General features: G+C 35.1%; 1 protein-coding gene across 1 annotated transcript in view; it reads left to right on the forward strand.

The window, feature by feature from the left end:
• Nucleotides 1-17,746: 17,746 nt before the first annotated feature.
• Nucleotides 17,747-22,520, forward strand: part of LOC111367204 (probable beta-1,4-xylosyltransferase IRX14H) — a 7,718-nt gene continuing 2,944 nt past the window's right edge. The window contains exons 1-2 of the mRNA XM_022987959.1: nucleotides 17,747-18,850; nucleotides 19,039-19,605. Of these exons, the coding sequence (XP_022843727.1) occupies nucleotides 18,132-18,850; nucleotides 19,039-19,605 (1,286 nt within the window). The 5' untranslated portion in view covers nucleotides 17,747-18,131. The remainder of the gene's footprint in view (nucleotides 18,851-19,038; nucleotides 19,606-22,520) is intronic.

Below are 22,520 nucleotides of genomic sequence, written 5' to 3' on the forward strand. Positions count from 1 at the left end.
GTAAAATAATATTTTATGATGCGGAAAATGCTGACTATAGTCTTCCACTTTAATTTTATAATATTTTCATTACATAATTTGATTAAAAACTTAGTCAAGATCAACAATTAGGGGTGTTTGAGCCACATTATTTTGATAATAATGTATTGATAAAAAATATATAGTTAAAAATAAAAAAATTGATTTACGTGTAATATTATTTTATTGAAGAATGTGTAGTTGAAATAATATCAAATTACTGTTTAAGAATGTATTTTTTAAATAATGTGGCTCAAACATGTCCTAATTTAATCATATATTTTATAAGATTTACATTTTTCAAGTATGTATTTAATCAATTTTATCAAAATTTTCTAAAAAACTGATTTTAATTTCTACTAAATAGAAACTTAAAGTACTATAAAGTGATGATTTAAGCATCCTCTTTAAATAAATAAAAATAAAAGAGTAATTAATAACCAGAGGAAGGGTTGGAGCAGCTTGGTGATGTAATAATCATGGAGGAGGGTCCCTTTGGGGAAGGAGTAAAAGCCATGTGGGAACCTGGGAACCAACAAGGGCACAACCTGCGATTTACCTCCACTAGTCACTGAGGGGCCGGGGGCTAGAGGTCCAGGATTTAGTTCGGCTAAGCTGGGACACCTGGGTTATCAAAAAAAAAAAAAATAATAAAATAAAATAAAATAAAATAAAAGAGTAATTACAATGAAAAATATTTCAATAATACGAACGATTTTCACTAAAATAATTAAAATATTTATGACGATTTCAGTAGATATCTTTCAACTAGAATCTCTCTCTTTTCTGATCCACTGTCAATTAAAAAAATATTAATTGATAAATTCATTTGAAAACAAGGTCGCGTGATTTTTTAAATTGGATATATCAAGTTTGACCATTGAAATTGATATTCTAACACTACTGATATGATATAGCATTACTGTAATTGTATCTAGAGAATGATATATCTTTGGAATACTGTTTTCCTATAAAATATAGTTGATCTAGTAGCTGTTTTATAAGACTTGTATTTTATTTTGTTAGGTATCATAGTTTTGTTTATGTTTATAAATTATTTATAAACACCAATATCACATTTCATTTACACATTTTATGAAATTACGAGTACTATGAATATTCATCACTTATTTTTATTTATTTAAAATTTTTAACTATTTATAAAAACTTTCCAAACACATGTAATTAATTCATGTCATTTTTATTAAAATATACTTTCAAGTTTATATATATTTATTGAAAGATTTAAATGTTATTGAATTTTAACCCTTTCTCTATATTTAATATTTAAACATTATTCAAGAAAGCGTTAAAAAATTCAGTCATTGTTTGAGCTCCATTCTTTAAAAAAACGCATTTATAAATAGTATTTTGACATCATTTTAATCATATATTTTTCAATAAAATAATATTACATGTAAATTCAAAAATTTTCCTTATTTTTTAATTCAACATTTTCCATTAATACACTATTTAAAATACACTTTTTTTCTAAAATGTGGCTCAAACAAGGGTTCAATATATATTTTATTACTTCATTTTTTGAAGTTATATCATATATAAAACTCATTTTTCTAACGCATTTGATACCCACAATATATTGCGCATAACAATTGTAAATAAAATTTTTATACTTCTTTCCCAAACAAAGAAAAAATGGAAAAAGGCAAAAGAGAACTTTAATAAATAATTAATTATTTACAACAAATCTGTACTCCACGCTATTGTTATTTGTACTTTGGGTTTGAAATGGTGCGTGGAAAAATTGATCTTTATGATTTAACGCGGGCCCCAGTTCAGAGGGAATTGGTCAGTGGACAGGTCAAAGAGGTCCCCCGTTTGGTTTGGAGGATATGTTGTTTTTTCACTTTTTTGTCTCTATTCATAATTTCCTTCGACCTACGGTCTCGCTATCCATATTTCATAGGCCCACGATTTTTGTTTGACAAATGTATTTAAAGTGGATATTCAATTCCCTTAAAAATTGAAATACACAGATTTTCTTATAAGCACGTTCAAACAAATAAGCGTATCTTCTTTCACGAGGAGAATATATTGAGCATTTTTGTTAAACTTATAAGTACCTTGTAAGTCTGCCAAACATGAATGCGCAATTGAATAAGTTGTATTACAATTTATGTGTACATTGTATCTCAAGTAAAAATTAATGTTGATCTCGATTTTTGTAAGGATGACGTGGCCAATAGATAAACGCTCCACGCATATATTCTCCTACGTACAAATGTACAATAATACGTCGTTAGTCACTAGTGACCTTCTTCGGTGATGGGTGAGGCAATTGCGAGTGCCTTAACGGTCAAGTCAATTAACAGTAAAGAAAACATGATGGAACACAAAATACAAGACACTAGAGTTGTCTTACCTATAAAATGACACTAAATGTGAGTATATATAGGGAAAGAGGTATATTTGGAACCATTTGATAGGGGGCACGCGGCCTCATTTGTTGTACAAAGAATAATGCTATTTGCAGTCACTCACTGCGGTAGTTGTGTTACGTGACATACACATGGCAGGTGGTTATTTGATGGATTAATAAATACAAAAACTATCATATTAATGCATCAAATAATCACCTGCCATGTGTATGCCACGTAGGGCGATTACTGCAGTGAGCGACTAAGAATAGCATTACTCTTGTACAAAACGCATTCTTCTTAGATGTCAATTAATCAGCCTTCAGGTGGGCAGGTATTTAATTCCCCTTGACAAGTAGATTCTTAACTTGATTCTTTGGTGCTTATTGCACAAACGTCAAGTCGATCAATTGTATAAAAAATTTATTTTAGATAGATATTTGTATAGAAGATCTTTTGATTGGAGAGACGAGACGATCAAACTACCTAATCATAGGAGCATGATATTATCTTCGCAGTAGGTGTTGTCCACTTTATACAAATTCGGCGCACGTCATCTCGACACATATAACTTCGGCGCCTCGATCGAGTAGCGGTCATATGTATGGACCACTTTGCCTCGGCACTCCAACAGGAATGATGGTACTTTGGTAATAATGACAATTGTGATGTGTGGGATATCGTGGAGTGCAAACTTAATTGATTTGCTCAGCTTAACTGCTTCGTTGGCAATGATCTGAAACTTCTTCATAAGAGGCGTAACGAGTAACAAATGTGTTATTTTTAATGTGAACATACCTATATTCATGCGAGAACGTGTATTAAAAACATTTGACAGGTTTAGATGTAGGAAATTGAATAAACTCGACTACAGGATGGTAAATATTCACATGTATTTATCTTTCTTAGTTAATCCCCCCGTCTGGCACTCATTATTTCTAATGTGAACATGCCTATATTCTTGTGAGAACGTGTATTAAAAACATTTGACAAGTTTAGATGCAGGAAGTTGAAGAAACTCGAGTACAGGATGGTAAATATTCACACGTATTTATATTTCTTAGCTAAGCTCTTGTTTGGCCCTCATTATTTCATATTATAATTTTTCTATCTTATTTTCAACCATGAAATTTTTCTTAAAATAATATTATACATAGATAAAAAAATTCATTCTTTTTTAACCACATATTTTTTTAAAAATATTATTTAAGAAATTATAATACCAAATAATGGGCCAAACGCGGGCTAACTTAACAGATACCATCATTCCTTTAACAGTGGCAGCTGTATGAAATTTTGATATATTCTTTGCTTAAACGGCACGGGAATTGGATGAGAAAATCTTGATAAGCCATGACTTTGTGCAAATTCCGACCGCAAGTCAACAAAGTAACGTAATGAACTTGCTTTATCAACTTCATTGGCTTTGCAAATGAGAATTGTCCAAAAGCTGTTGTTCAATGTCAAGGAAGTCAATTTTCTTGTAGGTTTTGTCTTCGATATTTCATTTATTCTAAGAGGAATCATAGATTCTAAACTCTAAAAACATATTTAATTTGAAAAACGTAAAATGTTTGAAGAAAAAAAAATTGTTTCAATCATGACTATATTGAAAATTAACGAAACATAGTCTGATTGTACAAAGGTGGTTCTAACATATTTTATGCCTAGAACTGAATGGTTCAGACTATGAGCCCATGTTTGGTGTGGATAAAAGGTTTTAATCTAAATCAAAATCAACAATTAATTTCAAGCATATATTTCATGAAATTCATAACTTTTCAATCAAATATTTCGTTAATTTTAAAAAATTTACTAAAAAATGTGATTTTAATCCCTATCAAACGAGAGATTATTTATTTTCTTTTTAATGATCAAATGATAAAATTGAATCGGGGTGATCATTATGTTGACGGCTCATTGTCACCAAGTTATATTCAGCTCTGTCTATGCCAACCAATTAAAACCCTTTAAACAGAATACTTTACTGGCCCAAGTATCCATACCCGGCCAGACACAATTGATGTGACCAAGTTGCCACCAAGCTAGGCGAAAATAGTCGCCCGTTCTAATTTTAGACCACTACTTCTATGTAATCTACATGTTCAAACTTCAACACACGAATTTGTCTTGAAGTCGTGTAAAAATTAATCAAATATTTTTATATTTTATTGCAAGTCAGTTCTTCCCTTCTAGGTGAATTACACTTTCAAGCAGGCACATAGAGCCACATTGTCGCCTTCCTGTTACTTAAGCCCCATCACTTCGATGAGAGCCTCGGCTGAACTCCTTAGGGCCTCGGTGGTGCCTCGACTGGCCTCATCGGAGCCTCGACTTTGGGGCCCAATTCTAATGGGCCTTGTCCGAGTCCAATAAGATGGTCCAATATAAAGTGGTAATTTATAGGCGTAACAGTAGTCCCCCAAGTCCGAGTCGTATTATTTATGTGCGGGTCGGACTTGAAATATAAACTGTCAATTAGGCGAGGTCTAACAGATTGCCTCAGAAAGATGGGTAGCTCCAATAAGCGAGTACTTACGAACTGTCTCGAAAATATGCATCGATCTCGAATAGGCAAGGACTTACGAATTGCCTCGAGAAATATGAGTTGCTCCAATAAGTGAGGACTTACGAACTATCTCAGAAGATATATTGCATTTTTTTTTTTTGGGAATTTCGGCAGCATCTCCTCTTTAAAATAGACTAAACCAATTCTGTAATACAATACAATATATCCACAGCACATATACCAAATAAATCTGGGGTCCATTTGCCCCTTCAAATGCTCATAACTATAAGGTGTGACATATCATGTTTCTCCAAGATATGTGCAGAGGGTCTGTCATGTATTATAATAAATCATGTGCTCCCACAACTCAGTGTATTAGTAATACTATAGTGAAGCAAGTAACATGATATTGACAATAAAATGAAAATGATGATAACACGACATACGTACTGGCTGTGATGAAAATAATGTATGACATGCTAGTAGTGATATGGCATTCAAGATTGGAAGCAATAATGTGATGCGTATGCTAGCAGTAATATGTAGTCTCCCCAGGTCCGAGTCGTATTATTTATATACGAGTCGGACTTGAAATGTAAGCTACTGTGATAAAGTTGATGTAGAGACGATGCTCTGGATGTAGTAGCAGAGGCGAAGCTCTGAACTGAATAAAAGTAGTTGTACTGATATTGAAGCATACCGATGTATATCAGCCGTTGACTTTTTAAGATTAGCTGTGTATGGTTGCTGCTGCGGTTGTAGGTTCAACTGTCTCTACTGAAGCGCTGACTCATAGGACGACGTGTGGGAGATGTTGAAGCTTGTGAAGCTAAAGGTCGAGACACATCTTCGACTGAGGTGCTGAAGCTTCAATGCTGCTTGAGGAAGGAGCTTATCTGTCACCTGTGCGTTGAACCACAGGGGACGACATGTTGGGAGACGACTATAGCTTTGTAAAGTTTTGGAGGGAACGCAGCCACCGAGGCGATAACCCACAGGGGGTTTCGCTTCAGGTGCGTCTAAACTTTATAAAGCTAAGTGAGGAGCTCATCTCCCATCGATACACTGACCCACAGGGGACGACGCGTTGGGAGATGGCTAAAGCTTTGTAAAGCTTATGAGAGAATGCAACGACCGAGGTGATGACCCACAGGGGACCCCGCGTCAGGTGCGTCTAATCTTTGTAAAGTTGAGGACATCTGGTAGAGCAAGGGATAGACGTCCCGTGAGTAACTCGAACTATCGGAGCCATAAGCAGCCTCAGAATGTAGAGGACTTAGAACTCTGCTCGACAATAGTGAAGCGAGGAGAACACATCTCACGAAGCAGGATGAACATCTGGTGAACTGTCGAACTATCGGAGTCTTATAAGCTAGCCTCAGATAGACGAGGGCTTAAAACTAAGCTTGACGATAGCGAAGCGAGGAAAAGACATCTTGCGAATTCAGGGATGAACATCTGGCGCACTGTCGAACTGTCGAAGTCTTATAAGCTGGCCTCAGATAGACGAGGGCTTAAAGCTAAGCTCGGCAATAGTGAAGCGAGGAAAAGACATCTCGCGAAGCCAGGGATGAACATCTGGTGAACTGTCGAACTATCGCGGTCTTATAAGCTGGCCTCGGATAGTCGAGGGCTTAAAGCTAAGCTCGGCGATAGCGAAGCGAGGAAAAGACATCTTGCGAAGCCAGGGATGAACACCTGGCGAACTGTCGAACTATCAGAGTCTTATAACCTGGCATCAGATAGACGATGGCTTAAAGCTAAGCTCGACAATAGCGAGGCGGGGAATGAGCATCCCGCGAAGCCAGGAATAAACATCTAGCGAGACGGGGAATAAACATCCCGCGAATAAGGCCAGGAAAGGCTCCTTTTACAAAGGCAAACACGTCTGGCGATTTGCCTCTTCCCTTTTTCAATGAACAAGGACTCCGAATTGTAGCCTCTTCAGAATAATGGAGTAATGGCAACCTCCATATTTTTATCTTCCATTTTTATGGTCCGAAGAAGATAGCTCGAGTGAACAAATTGAAATGGTGGACTGATGACCATGAGTTTGAAGTCCTCTTCTTCTAGTCTTTTTATTTTTAATTCTCCAAGTCAAGTATTTTTGCCCTTTTCCCATGTGATTTGGAATAATTGGCAGGCCAAAATGGAGGCAAGAAAGAACACCTAGCCAATAATAGGACAAAATGAGGCTAGAGTAATGAAACTTTAATTCCTAACCATAAGGTCAACCTCTTCAGAATACTAGAAAAACCCGATGCCTTGGCTGAAAGTGAATTTGCATGCTCGCATAATCTGTACTCCAGCACTTATGATGGGCTAATCAACAGTGAGCACATTTGAGATAATAGGGAAGACAATGCATGAGAACTTACTGCAAATGACACTCTCCAAGCCTCCAAAGTGAACAAGATTTTACTGAAAATGAAGCCGAGGAGGATGGCAGGCTCTCATTCAAAGGAGGCGATACTGTGTCGAACTGAAGAAATACAGTGTCGATTTGCAGCTGATTAAGAAGAAGTCGAAGTACCCCATCAGGCTAGATGGAGAAGCTGAAGTGGAATGAGAAGGTTGAAGTGGGTGGAAGAACCGAAGTCTATTTTTGTTATAATTAAGGCAAACCCGCTAAAATGGAATGTTGAAGCGAGGCCAAAGTGAGAGGAATCGAGGTGGTAGAACTGCAGAACTGGGAAGCTGAAGTGGGAGGCCAAAGCAAGAACCGAAGCGGGTGGAACCAAAGTCATCCTTCCACGGTTATTCTAGCAAATTGGATGTCCAAATGATTCCAGTAGCCGAAGTGGAAGAACTAAATTGGAAGGGCTAAAGTGAAAGGATGAAGTGGGCGGAGCTGCCGAAATCTGCCTCCCATGGTGATTTCAGCTAACCCACGTTTCCAGCAAGCCCAAATGTTCCAATGTAATTAAAAGAGTTATGGGCCAAGAGAAAATACATTTTTGAGCCCAATAATAGAATGGAATATTTAATAACCTCCAGCAAGGTCACTGTGAATCAAATATATCTAGAGAATTCAATTGTAAAAGTGGGAGATTAATTTAATATGAGCCTATTACCTAGGCTGGCAAAAAGTCTGCAAGACTTGTTGAAATGGGCTACCCACCTACACACTACCACTTGTCGTGTGTCCATCAACATAAATGTTTGTATAATGGATAAAAAAGAATACCTACGTATCGTCGGCCGCTGGAGTTTTTCTTGTACCAATAGCGGTTGTGTGGTTTTTTGCGAAACCCATTTCCATGGCAGTGGAGAGGATGGTTTTGGTGTTGAAATTAGTAGTATGGATTGTTGTAGCAATGGTTATGACTTTATTGTTGCTTGGGAAATCCATAGTTCCGAACCACTTCGAGCTAGCAGTTCCTTAACTTCAATTGGCGTCTGGCTTCTTCTAAGAATGTGTGTAAATATTTTCAGCAATAAGGGACATAAAAGGCACATTTTGAACAAGTCCACTGGTGAATCTTTTCTTCAAATAATCCCAGTAGTCATTGTTATAGTCGGAGAGTTCCTTTTTCAAAGAGTTTTTCACGCCTCCGTTTGTCCTTGCAGTAGCTATATTCTTTTTCTTTTTTGACTAGCTGTGTTTGCTTCTTCTGGGTGGAGAACACTACTTGGAAAATTCCATTTTTCATGTCGAAACTTTCCTTTTTTCAAGGAAAGTTTTCAAAAATGGTTTGGCAGCCATTTTTCTTCTTTTTCATAACCATTTTCATGGCCAGAATATTATAAAAAAAACTTCTTTTTTCAAGGAGATTTTTGTATTTCAGTCAATAGCTATCTTCCATCATTTTTCTTCATTTCTTCGTTGCTGTCTTCGCCTTTTTCGGAAAATAATTCCATTTTTTCGGTGGCTTTTTATATGTGGTATAACATGGTTAATATAGCGATTCCCACAGACGACGCTAATCTGGTGACCTCCAAAAATGGCTCCAACAGGTTCCCTAGCCTCGCTCACTCAAAACCTGTGCAAATAGCACCCCGTCAAGAGACAAAGCGGCCGGACAAGAAAAAGGTCTGGCAACCGTTTGCACTCCAACGGTCAAGTCAACGGCCGGACGAAGATAGATATATAGAGTGCAATAGTATGGATATGAGGATTTGGCTAGAGAATGTAAAACATACCTTAATTGTGTGAGTGAATCTATATATATAGAAAAATGGAAGTGAAATGGGCCAAACGGGTTAGTGGGCTGAAGTCCAAGCCCAATAAGGAGGTGATCATATGAACATAATAATAGACACTTGGGCGAGAGCCTCGACCGAACTCCTTAGGGCCTCGGTGGTGCCTTGACTGGCCTCGTCGGAGCCTCGACTTTGGGGCCCAATTCTGATGGGTCTCGTCCGAGTCCAATAAGATAGCCCAATATGAAGTGGTAATTTATAGGCGTAACAACGTGATTAAAACACTCCAAATATGTAATATTATAAATAAATTATGTGACATGCATGTGGTGAAAGGAATCCCACATTAACTAACTGAGCATTGATGAGTTCAATTGAATTTTGCCGATCAAATCAAGTAACATCTTCTTAGCCTCGAGTTCGGTCAACTGACTCATCTTGGCCCATTCCCTCATTCTATATGAATGTATGAATTTATTTCACAATTGATGTGTGTATTCTAAAACAATCACGCGTCAGTTATATAACTTTGATATAATGATTGACATAATGTCACATGAAATTCTATCATCGAACTATTTAAAATACAATCAGCTTTCTCATCCAATCACATCTCGACACACCGCCTTCTATCAAAGAATCTTGCTATTCTTCTGTCACAATGGCATTTTCCATTCTAAAATCCTTATCGTTTGCACTCGGTGCGAAAAGAGTCCATATCATTTCAAACTTGACATTTACTCACTCATTTCAAATATTTCTTCTGGAGTTGGTTATTTTTATCATATTCTATTAAATACTTTCGTAAAATATAGGTAATCAAAGCAAAAGGTCCATATAGTTCGTCTTCATTTTGCAAATCGTCCTTATCATTTTAATTTTGACATTTGATCATTAAAATTGATCTTTCTTTGTGCAAAAAGTTTTTACCATCTATTTTCTCATTTAAAACATTGTAAAATGGCTAATTTATTTTCTTCATATGGTAAACAAATAGAAAAAATAATAATATAAAAAAAATTGTATTTAGTGTTTCAAAATTTTTAAAAATACAAATGAGTCTCACGTAAAAAGAAAAACATGTTATCTTCTCAATTTACTCACCTATCTATACGTCCATCCTTTACCCCCCACCACCGCCCATTCTTTTCCATTACACCGTGACACCATCCAAGAATTTAGTTATTTTCCTATAATAAAATTCCGTATTCCAATAGCTTTTGTTTTTAGCGAAATTATAAGAGTTTTCTAGTGATTTAATTATTTTCAGCAAATTTTTAATTCTATCTTCTTGTTGCTGACACGCACACACACACAGATGGCCTTCCCCCTTTTCTCTTCCTCCAGAATCTCGAGGGGTAAAGCAGGGGTGGATCCAGATCTTTTGTGCTGTAGGGTCAAAAATTAAAGTGTGATTTTTAACAAATAATATAATATTAATAAAAATAAGTTAATATGTATTTTGATATGTTGAAAAAGTTTCATAATTATATCATTATCAACATTGTTACTTGTATAATTTTGTTTACTATTTCGTTGACGGATGTTGAGCTGAAGGCAAGAAAATCAAATTGAATATAGGAAGTAGATGAAATTTAAATTTAATGCAAAAATAATATAAATTATATTTAATTCATGACGATCCTAAAATTTTTGACGTCATATTCCATGTAAAATTTTATAATAAAATGATGTAAATTATGTTGAAAAATTTATCATGTAAAAATAATAAACAATGAAATAATTGAATTTTTTTAAAGAAATGACGATTTAAATGCCTCTTTTAAGACGTACGTTTGATGCATATTTAATTATTTTCTATATTTGTTTGGACCATTCAATATAACTGTGATATAGTTCTTGAAACGAGCTTCTAAATGACATAGTCTATTTGTGGATTCAGATAGTCTACGATTATCGACGAATTTTTAAAGTTAGCATATTATCGAAATTTTCAAAAATACTAGTTTGGAACGACATACTTTGATGCGTCGTAACTTTTACTATGGTTGTCAATTTGCACGTTATTAACGAGAGAGAAACTAAGTCATGATTATTTCAAAATGGTATTACGAATGCAATGTTTTGACTTTAGTTGGTATGCCGTAATGAATACGCAGGGGTGGAGCCAAGACTTAATGCTTCGAGGGACAAACAATTTTAAAAATTTAATGTACAAATAAAAATTTTATATAATAAGAAAAATTCATAATATAAGCTACCTCTTGTAGTTGTACCCGATGATGTTTTACAGCATAAAATTCATCTAAAATAGAATCTAGATATAAATTCATACTAAATTCTCGTGCAATTTTTAGTGTTAAAAATTCAACAAGAAGACCATCATCTATTTTGTTACGATTTTCCATCTTCACATGTTTCATTGCTAAAAATGCAATTGTTCTATTGCATTTTTGAATTTCGGATTACCGATTACCTTGATTAGTTGATTGTAATATGCAATGGTTCTTTATGAAAAATTCCACTTAATATTCTTTATCTATACCAATGTTTTGTTTTGTTGGATAGTTGTCAGTTGGAGGAAAATTAATAAATTACTCATCCTAAATCCCTAATCCAAGTCGGTAGAGTCACAGACGGTGAGACGGCGATCGATGGTTCGACGGCTACAGGCAAGGGCAAAGGTGAAAAGACTTGTGGATTTTATATTTGGGAATTATTTCAATTGGGAATAGGGGATTATATGTGAAGTCGTGAATAAGAATAGGAAGAAAAAATGGGACAATGGGTGTTATCTATTGATACAAATAAGTGGGCTAAAGATTAAAACAAAAACATTTGAGGTGGACTAGCTCATTGAAATTAATTGTTGTTGAACTAATGTGGGCTAATAGATTACGATTAAAAAATAAAAAATAAAAAAAAATTAGTGCATTTAGACTTGGGCTACAACCAAGTGCAGCCCACCATTAAATCCACCCATATGAATACGTCAAAGTAGAGTCAAAATAACTATTTTTTTGAAGGTTAAAAAAAAAATCCAAAAATTTTGTGGTGACTGGGAAAAGAAGAAAAAAAGGAAGAATTTTTTTGTATAATTGTTGTTAAAGACACATATCTTAGGTATTCCAAAGACCTAAGCAAGTCGAATGTTTACCAACGCAGAGCTTTTGGCAAGTAGTCTCTTATTGTAGCTTTTTCTACTTTAGACAACAAACTGTTGGAATTGGATCCTAAGAAGTGAGGTAAATTTCCTTTCTTCTCCCTGCATCATCAACTTTTAAATTTTGTTCTGATTTTGTTTAAGAATAGATAAATTCCCATATACGAGGCTAAAGAAATTTGGATGAGGAAGAAACACCATTGTCTTTTTAATTATTTTGGTGGTAGTAGTGGAGTGTAGGGAATGGGCTTAAGCGGGGCTGGGTAAATTGAAAAGCTAAATTAGTTTTCTTTTATTATAATGTTTTAAATTGACTTTTTAAAAAACTTCGAACTCTAGGTGCATTTTTTATATTATCATTTTCTATTTTATTTATTTAAAGATTAGGGTAAATTAGTCATTTTACAATGGGATAATTAGCACAAAACATCGCTATCTTTCAATATTATTATGCAAACCGTCCATACTTTTCATATTTTGACATTTTCACCCATATTTTCACCTTTTAATGCGGAAAATATCATTTTCATCTAGTTTCTCGATAAAAAGAAAAATGTAAAGTAACAAGTATACCCTCCTATATAAATAAAAAAATTATAGAAAAATTGCAATTATATTGTCAAACTTTTCAAAAAACTCAAAAGAGTCTAAATAAATAATTAAAAGGGTAATTAACACAAAACGTCCCTACTTTTCAACATTACTGTACAAAACGTCTCTACTTTTTTATTTTTTAGACTTTCACCCTTATTTTCACATTTCAATGCGAAAATCATCATTTTCATCCAATTTTCTATTAAAAGCTATAAAATGAGGAATATACCCTCCCATTTAAATAAAACAAAAATAAAGAACAAATTGCAACTATACCCCCAATTTTCAAAAAGTTTCAAATGAGGGGGTAAATGTCAAATTTGAAAAGATAAGACTATTTCCACAATGAGTGCAAATGATAGAGAAGTTTTTGCTAATTACTCTTATATTTAATGTTGAGCTCAACATCTAGACGACTTCAAAGTTAACAGAATCCAACCACATCTTACTCTACTTATATAACTCCCACACATTCAAAACACGTTAATATGCAAAATCGTTGAATAGAAAGGGCGTGCAAAAGCAATTTGCACTCCAGTGTTCAATTTAAAATATAGAAAATGGATACGGAAAGACAAATTGACGGAGCTTTGGCAGGATAAGATTTCACTTATCTTGGAAATAAAGTTTTAAGAGGCGTGTATGAGATAAGAGGGCCAAAAGAAGGGTACCTTCAATATTTTGGGCATTCGTTGATAGCTGATTCAAGGCCATTTCATCCCACCTTACTATATCAGGTTGCTCTTTTTCTTCATTACGGGTAGTGGGAAAGACGGCTCTTATTGAATCGGTTTCCACACACCTTATATCATGGAGCTCCTTGATATTTGGCTTCTGAAAATTGATCTTGCTTAGCAAAATATCATTGGCTCATTGTTTAATGCTTAATCAAATTGCATACATACTCCTCTCCTTGGCCTAATCTTTGAACGCCTATCCGTGACCTCGGCTTAGATATTGTGCTCGTTGACTTCTTGCACTTAATTTTGTACAAATATTAAATATGATCCATAGTCTTTGTTTTCTCCACATCGAACGATTCACTTGTTTGAATGCGGAAGCAGAATTAATCAAAAGTTAAAATTTTCTTTAATTAATAAGTAAGATCGTCTAGATGTTCACGTGTATGTTATAATAAAATTAAAAGATTTGAATCTTTTACCTATGTTCGATGATCAACATTTGAATTAACTATGATCCACGAACTTCCGGCTCATTCAATTGCAAGAATCTTTGTGTTTCAAACCTTCAATGATATTCTCCAATGCAAACACTACACGACGCGTGAGCACCTTCTTTCAATTAAATTAAGAAACTAATTTCTGAATTGGACAATTTAAAAAATCAAGAAAAATAATTTCTCTCTCTCATTCTTCTCTCTCCAAAATTTAAACATCATGAAATTATGTATTATGAATGTTGTACAATTTCATTCCATAGGATATCTTGGATCTATCTAATCTCAATTTATAGAGATAGAAGAGTTCCAATCCTTATATAATAATAATTTCACATTCAAATAGGAGTTCTAATCCAAATCCAATTAGTTTATATTTAATTACTTGTGTAGTCCTAGAACTTCAATTACAATTACAATTAAGTTTACAACTTTCGTAGTAATTACAATTAAGGACAAATCTTTATTGTAATTACAATTAAGCCCAAAACTATTATAAATATCGTAATTAAGTTCCAATACTTTATGGAGCTATCATAGGGACCTGATCGGATATATATATTTTTCAAGTTCTAATAATTAAATCATGTCTAATCGACCCTAGACCACCAAATCTAATTATTAGTCTTTGCTTTTTTCACTTAAAGCAAAAGACTGAAAAAAAGCAAAGACTGAACTTTGGGAATATATAAGATCACAAAAGCCAATAAATCTGTAATACTTTCCTCTAATCTGTCGTACATGTATTTCATCCCCATTCGAGATCCGATAATTAGGTACGAGCATAAATGACCGTTTTGCCTTTCTAATTATTCTCACAAACTTAAGTTTCATTTTCTTCAATGGTCTTGTAAACTAATCAAAGATGTCAAAGTTTATCTGTCACTAAACATTGAGCTCAGATTTTAATCGTTCAACAGAAAATACTTAAATAGTCACTCTACCCATATCCCATATTTAGGGTGATGGTTCCCAACATGAATTCATGTTCTCTACTCCGCTCATTCTCAAATTCCCAACTCATCGAGATATTTGACCAATCAAATTGATCTCACCCATTGATAAATTAAAGAGTCGTTAAAATCATGAAAAGATATACATAATCCGATTAATGGATTTAGATGAAATACATCGCGGTCTAATGGAATTTAATTCTTTGTACGGTCATGCTATAAAATTAAATTCAACACGCGGTCCATTCAATACACTCCAAGTGTACTAGTGTCACATTTAACTATTTCTGTGATAAGGATAAATCACAAATCTAAATAGTAACTCGATCAACACTACAACCTTTCAGTACAAGGTGTTATCCCTTATACAATGGTTGTGAACAAATTATTTATGATTAAAATATAAGTTGTATCACACTGTACTTCTCAATGCAAGTACTTAACTTATATTATTTCAAGTGATCATAGACACTTTAAATTTGCATGCTCAATAATAAATAATACAATAAATAAATAAAATCACAATTTATTTAGATTTATTTATAATAAATGATTATTTTATCAAAGCAAAATATATTATATGGGCACACAACCCAATATCACTCAAGGCAGGCCTCGACCTCATTATTAAGGCTCGTGCATCAACCTCATCACTTAAAGCAAGGCTAGGCTCAAAGCTTCATCATTTAGGCAAGCAGTGACGGATCCAGCTAGTGGCGAGCTAGGGCGGCCGCCCTAGCTGGATCCGCCGGAAGCCATTTTTTTGGCTGAAAGTAGATTAAGATTTTAGGTTATATTCCCTAGTTGGATTCGCTGGAAGCTATTTTTTTTTGCTGAAAGTAGATTAAGATTTTAGATTATATTACTAATAAATTTTTTTTCTTCCAAATACTCCTTGTAGCTGAAGTGGTTGGAGCTTGTATTTACATTTTGAAGGTCCCGATTTCGATTCTCTTCACACCCAATTCATTGTGCAATTTTTTTAGTTTACAACAACTACCAAAATTAATGCAATAGGAAGGAGTTGGATGAGATTTGAACCTCTACAATAATCATTGAAAGCACGACCACTGTGGCACCTATTATTTTTGTACTTAATTCAACAAAATAATATATATTACATTTATTAGGTTTAATAAAATTATAAAGATTCAAAATCATGCTCTTCCTTTAAATTATACAGTACTTGACAACAATGTCATTTGGTGAATATATAATTTATTCTTATAACACAATTATATATGTTCAATATGAACAAAATAATTGTTATATTTAAATTTTAAGCCTTGTTTTATTTTCATTTTTTTTAAAATACATTTTTATCTATCTTATTTTTAACCATAAATTTTTCAATAAAATAATATTACACGCAAATTCAAAACTTTTTTCTTATTTTTGACCTCACATTCTCCATGAAATCATTATTTCAAAATGTATTTTTTTTTTAAAAAAAGAAACATTAAAAGGGCTCTTAATACTTTATTGCGGCTGATAGTCGACAATTAAGGACCGTCCGTGTTGACTCAAAATCCTAGATTTGCCACTGTAGGCAAGGACTTGCGAAAATCGGCCTCATCTTTGAGGTGTTGAGGTTGGCCTCATCACTTGAAGCAAGGCCAATGCAACGTTTCATTGTTTAAGCTAAGACTCATGATGATCAAAGGCGTAAGCATCACCCTCATCACTTAGAGCAAGGCCCATTCTAGGGTTTGAGTGCCTGTCTCAACATGAAAGAAAGTGTATTTGTAATGAACGCTGCTTTTTGCGCACTTTTTTGGGCCTGGTTTGAACCTGGCCATATGGCTTTTCTGATTTGTATTAGTCTACAACTTAAATGAATGTTTTTGTATTTCTCTCTAAAGAATATTTTGTTAAATATATGATTGGTACATGACCTATTATTAGGTAACAATAAATATGTGATAATGAACTTCCAGTAATTTATTTGGAGCTAAACTTATTGCAAAATTAGTGATTTTTTTATTTTTATATGTCACGTGACTAAAATTCATATTTAAAAGTGGACTATCAATCTTCTGATTGGTAAAATATCGTTTGTGCTGTACCATTGATTCAAGTATTTACTCTATATTCCCAATTCATTATTTTCGACTATTCAAGACAATTCATTTCCAATTTTTGCATTCAAAAGACAATAAACATGTTATAAACCAAGAGATATTTGATGAAAAACATTTACCTCTGTTTAGGAAAAGAATACTATTCATATTTAGCGGGTGTAGTAATCATTTTATGTGACAACTTATTATTTGAAACATTAATTTTCTAAAATTCTATTGCCTCAAATAACAAGTTACCACATAAAGATAACTATTGCAATCGCTAATTATAAGTAACCATTCATTTTTAGGTGCATTAGTAATTGATATTTTGGATTATGCCATTTTGATGAAAGAATTGACAGATGCAATGACAGTAGAATAGGTGGCTACAGATGATAGGATGAAAAAGCTGATTATTTTTTAAATAGTTCAATGATAAAATGTCACATGACATTATGTTCACATTTATATCAATGTAGTATGATGCTAATATTTTTAATTATGAGCCATGCCAATTTGATTCCTACAAAATTTGGGCTTGATATTCATTGTCCATCAATAAATGATTGACACGTCATATTACATTAAAGTGTCACTTAATTTTAAGCACAAATATTAGTGAGAAAAAAGCTGAATATATTAATGTAAATAATGTATTAATTATCTCAGCTCCAAAACTTATGATCCAACACAACTCTACTGATAATTGACAATTAACCTAATAAATCCCGGGTAATAATACTCTCCCTAAGTAACCACCATTTAGAAGAAATGATTACACCAGCGACAAAATCTACTTGTGTAATACCCAAATTACCCTTCATCATGTTCCTCCCCGATTTACCTGTTTCCCAGTAATCAATTGGCCCTAGATTTTCTCCTCAAAGCTCCCATTGATCCATGTCTGGAAATTAACTTCTTTTTCACTTGATTTTTCTACATGAACTTGATTTTCATGGGCTATATGATCATTGATGGAAATTAATATAGAAATAGAAGTTGACAGTAAGCTAACAATTGAATCGTAATCTTGAAGAAATATTTTCAATTAAATTCCACCAAAATCTTAAAGTTCAATCAATCACCCTCATTTCTTCAAAGTCACTCTCTCTCAAATTAGCTTACAAAATTTTCTATCTCAAGAAGTTGTTTTGACGGAGGGAGGGGGGAAAATGAAGCAGCTGACGGCGTTGCAGCAGCAGGCCCGCAGGAGCAACAGTTTTCGAGGTGCATCTTTGCCGTTGGACACCTCTGTGGATGGCGCAATTAAGTCGCCGGCGACGATGTTTTGGCTAGTTTTTCACGGTCTTTGCTGCCTCATTAGTCTAGTCCTTGGATTCCGATTCTCTCGTATTGTATTTTTTCTATTCTTCTCCACTTCTTCCCCTTCCGCCACTACTAATCTCTACTCAGCACTCGGAACAACATTGGCATCATCCGTCACTACTTCACCTCCAGCGATGAATGGTACAGCGGTTGTGGTTGGCGGTGGGAGTCGAGTGGTGGTGGGCAGGCACGGGATACTGATACGGCCGTGGCCACATCCAGATCCGGCAGAGGTAATGAAGGCGCACCACATAATCGAGAGGGTTCAGCGAGAGCAAAGAGTTCAGTATGGGGTTAAGAGCCCAAGGACTATAATTGCAGTAACGCCGACTTATGTAAGGACCTTCCAGACGCTTCATCTCACCGGTGTAATGCACTCCTTGATGAATGTGCCCTATGATGTTGTCTGGATCGTGGTGGAAGCTGGTGGAACCACTAATGAAACCGCTGCGCTAATTTTCAAATCTGGCCTCAAGATTGTGCACATTGGATTTAATGTCAGAATGCCTACTTTGTGGGAGGACAGGCATAAGATGGAGTCTAAAATGCGATTTCACGCTCTAAGGTATGTTAGAGATTGATACCGCCATTTATTTATTTATTTATTTATTATTATTATTATTATTATTATTATTATTATTATTATTTTCCGTTTAGTCTTGTATCAAAATTTGCACTCATTTTAGTGAGACAGTACTGTGGTTACTAGTAGAATTCAATGTTCATTTAGCAAAGTATTTTGCAATGTGACAGAGTTGTGAGAGAGAGGAAATTAGACGGGATAATGGTGTTTGCAGATGAAAGTAATATGCATAGTATGGAGTTATTTGATGAGATCCAGAATGTAGAATGGTTTGGAGCAGTTTCGGTTGGGATTCTTCCACACTCAGGTGGTTCTGAAGGAATAGAGTTATCAGCGGCTTCGAGAGAGGATAATGACAAAAATGAGAATTCACAAATGCCAGTTCAGGGTCCTGTTTGTAATTCTTCAAACCAGTTTGTAGGATGGCATACCTTTAATATGCTGCCATTAATGGAGAGGAGTGCAAGGTATGTTGGTGACAGGGCAGTCGTGTTACCAAGGAAGCTGGAGTGGGCTGTGTTCATTTTGAATTCGAGGTTAGTGTGGAAGGACATTGAAGATAAGCCCGCTTGGGTTAAGGATTTGGATGTGGTTGGTAGGGAGAGAGAGGATATTGAGAGTCCATTGTCTTTGTTGGAGGATCCTTCTGTGGTAGAGCCTCTTGGAAGTTGTGGGTGCAAAATTATGCTGTGGTGGCTACGAGTTGAAGCACGTGCAGACAGCAAATTTCCTGCCAGGTTAGTCTTCTATTTTTATTCTTACAGTATGCAGTGTTACGGTTCTTATTGTTTTTGCTAATTTTTGTATTTTCATCTTGATTTTCACCTGACCATTGTTTGTAACATATGAAAGTTGATCTTAGATTTAACTATAAGTGAATGTGTTTTGGTACGAAGTTAGATAGTGGATGTTGTACATAGAATGCCGAAGACAATTTTAAATAAATAAATTTGGCGTTCTCCAGTGGCTTAGTTTCTAGATGTAGTCGTTCAATACGGTATCATAGCTGACAAAATCCTAAATTCAAGGAATCTTGCTACATGTACACTTTGGTGTACACTTTACCACGTGACATTACCCAATTTGACAGCTTAAATTTCAAATAGCTTTTTCTTCCAATTGATACCTAATGGCAATGCAAGTGTCAAAGTGTAAAAATTCAAAGTATAAATGGCAAAGTCCAAGTTCAAGTTTTCTGAGCACATATTTATGAATTATGAAAATTGTGCACCTGATAGTTTCTTGACAAAGAGAATGAAGCTCCCCTTCGTGTCAAGAGGCGCGTTGACAAATAAATTTGTCCCGTCCTAGTAGCTCAAGCGTTTAGGCGAGACAGATCAATATGGACAAATAATGCAATAACTGTTGAGTGGATGTGAGTGTATTTATATTTTCAGTTTTAATTCCTTTCATTTGAAGACATAAATCCAGACTGGTCCAATGTTGAATTAATTTTAAGAAGAATGAGGAACAAGCTGAATATATTTGGAGAAATTTCTTTCATATTTTTTTCCTGAGTTTGGCATCTGTGAAGTAGCTCCCTGGTAATGGATAGAATTCTGGATCTGCATTTTTACTAATCTGTGTAATAGTTATGTCTCTGTTGACTGTACATATAAACAGCACAAAGTAAATTATGATGAACTTGAGCATTACATTTCCCTGCAACTTGGTGCAAGTATTTCCTTTGGAGTTCATAATTTTATGCAAGTTTTCACTCGTTAATTGTGAACCCAACAATTATATGTCATGGCAGAAAATATATAGTACAGCATCATTTATATACTGATAAAATCAGTTTCACTTTAGAGTTCAATTTTCTGATATTAGAATAGAACAGAAATAAGTGAGCATTGTCTGAATACTGAGATAGAATATATTGCATCAAGAATTACTTTGCATGCATCCTCTGAAAGAGAGAAAGTCCATTATGTATTTAGTCTCACCTCAAACCATTCGTCAGGGCGGAAATATTTCTGCGAAGCTAGACACTGTCACTCTGCCCATCTTGTAGCTCGTTCCTATTAGGTGTTCCTTGGCATTGTTCATATTTTGGTGAACAGAAATCACTGATAGTCCTCCAACTGACGGACCTTTATTGTACTGTTCCAAACCCAAAAAGTTGACCCAAGTGTATGCTCCAACTCATTTATGCTGATGAAAGTATGAGCACTGATAGTCTCTCCAACTGATTGATCTCTATAGCACCGTTCCAAGCCCAAAAAAATGAACCAAGTGTATACTCCAACTCATTTACAATCTGAATATTTCTCTTTACCAAATTTCCCTCTTTCCTTGATCTGCAAGGACAGTTGATGTAGTATCAATAACAGAGAAAGAAGAAGGGGGGAGAGAGGAGCCGGAGAAGAGAGGAAAATACGGCTGCAAGCCAAGTCTTTTATTTAATCAAAATTCATCAACTGAGAAATTACAAACCAATGATAGGTTTAAATAATGAAAACCTAGAAATATAGGGCCAAGCCCATTATTTAAGTCCTAATTAAAATACGTAAACTTAAATAAAAGTCCAACTGAAACAATAATAAAAGTCCAACTAAAATACTGAAACAATAATAAAAGTCCAACTATAAAGGATGTCGTCATCAACTCTCCCGGGGTGGGAGGAAAACTCGACCCTGTCGAGTGGATATATCACCGTAGACTCTCGTCAATCTCCCAATCATAAGCTGAGTGGCTGGGCAAGTGTCTTCCGGCGTCTGTAGAAATGCGTCAGTGGCGGTCTGAGCCTGGTGTCCTCATCAACTCCCCTCGGGTGGACGGGGGGCGATCTGGGCCAAGGAAGATCCTGCTGACTCTGATAAAGCTCTAGCAAATCTGGATCCAAATGCTGTAGTGTCTCCCTGGAGATCCATGCACAATCAGAGTCTGGTCGACCAACCCAACGAACAAGGAAGCGCTGAACCTCTCCATCACTAGTGAACACAGTTTCTTCATCCAAAATAGCATCAATTTTATCTGTGTGTGCTGTGAGAGGTGGTAGTGGGTTAGAGGGGGCCAAAGAATTAGGATCAAGGTCCACAAAAGGAGGTAACAGGGGATCATCTGAGGGAATGAAATGGCCTTTATAAGCTACAAGGTCTTCAACATTGAAAGTATGGTGGTAACCAATGTGGGATGGAATGTCAACAATATATGCATTTGGACCAACTTACTTTAAAATTTTAAAAGGACCAGCACTACGAGCTTGCAATTTGGAGGCGGGTCCATGTAGACGCCGCTCTGGCCTAATGCGAACCATAACGTAATCCCCAACATTAAACTCAATATGTCGTTTATGTAAATCAGCTTGTAGTTTATAATTTGCATTACTAGCTTCAAGTTGTTTATTGATCTCAATGTGCAAATCACGGAGGTGTTGTGCAAATGCTTCGGCTGAAACTGACACTCTAACCTGTGGGGACATAGGGATGAGATCTAATGGTTTCCTAGGCTTGTATCCGTGAACGGCTTCAAATGGACTCATACCTAATGAACGATTTACGGAGCTATTATATGCGATTTGAGCGACAGGAAGGATTAAATCCCAATTTCGAAGGTTCTCCCGGACCAGACAACGTAATAAGTTACCAAGACTCCGATTAACAACTTCGGTCTGACCGTCAGTTTGAGGGTGGTAGGCTGTAGAAAATTT

Source organism: Olea europaea, chromosome 18 (genome assembly GCF_002742605.1).
Source record: "Olea europaea var. sylvestris chromosome 18, O_europaea_v1, whole genome shotgun sequence".
Classification (NCBI taxonomy): domain Eukaryota; kingdom Viridiplantae; phylum Streptophyta; class Magnoliopsida; order Lamiales; family Oleaceae; genus Olea; species Olea europaea.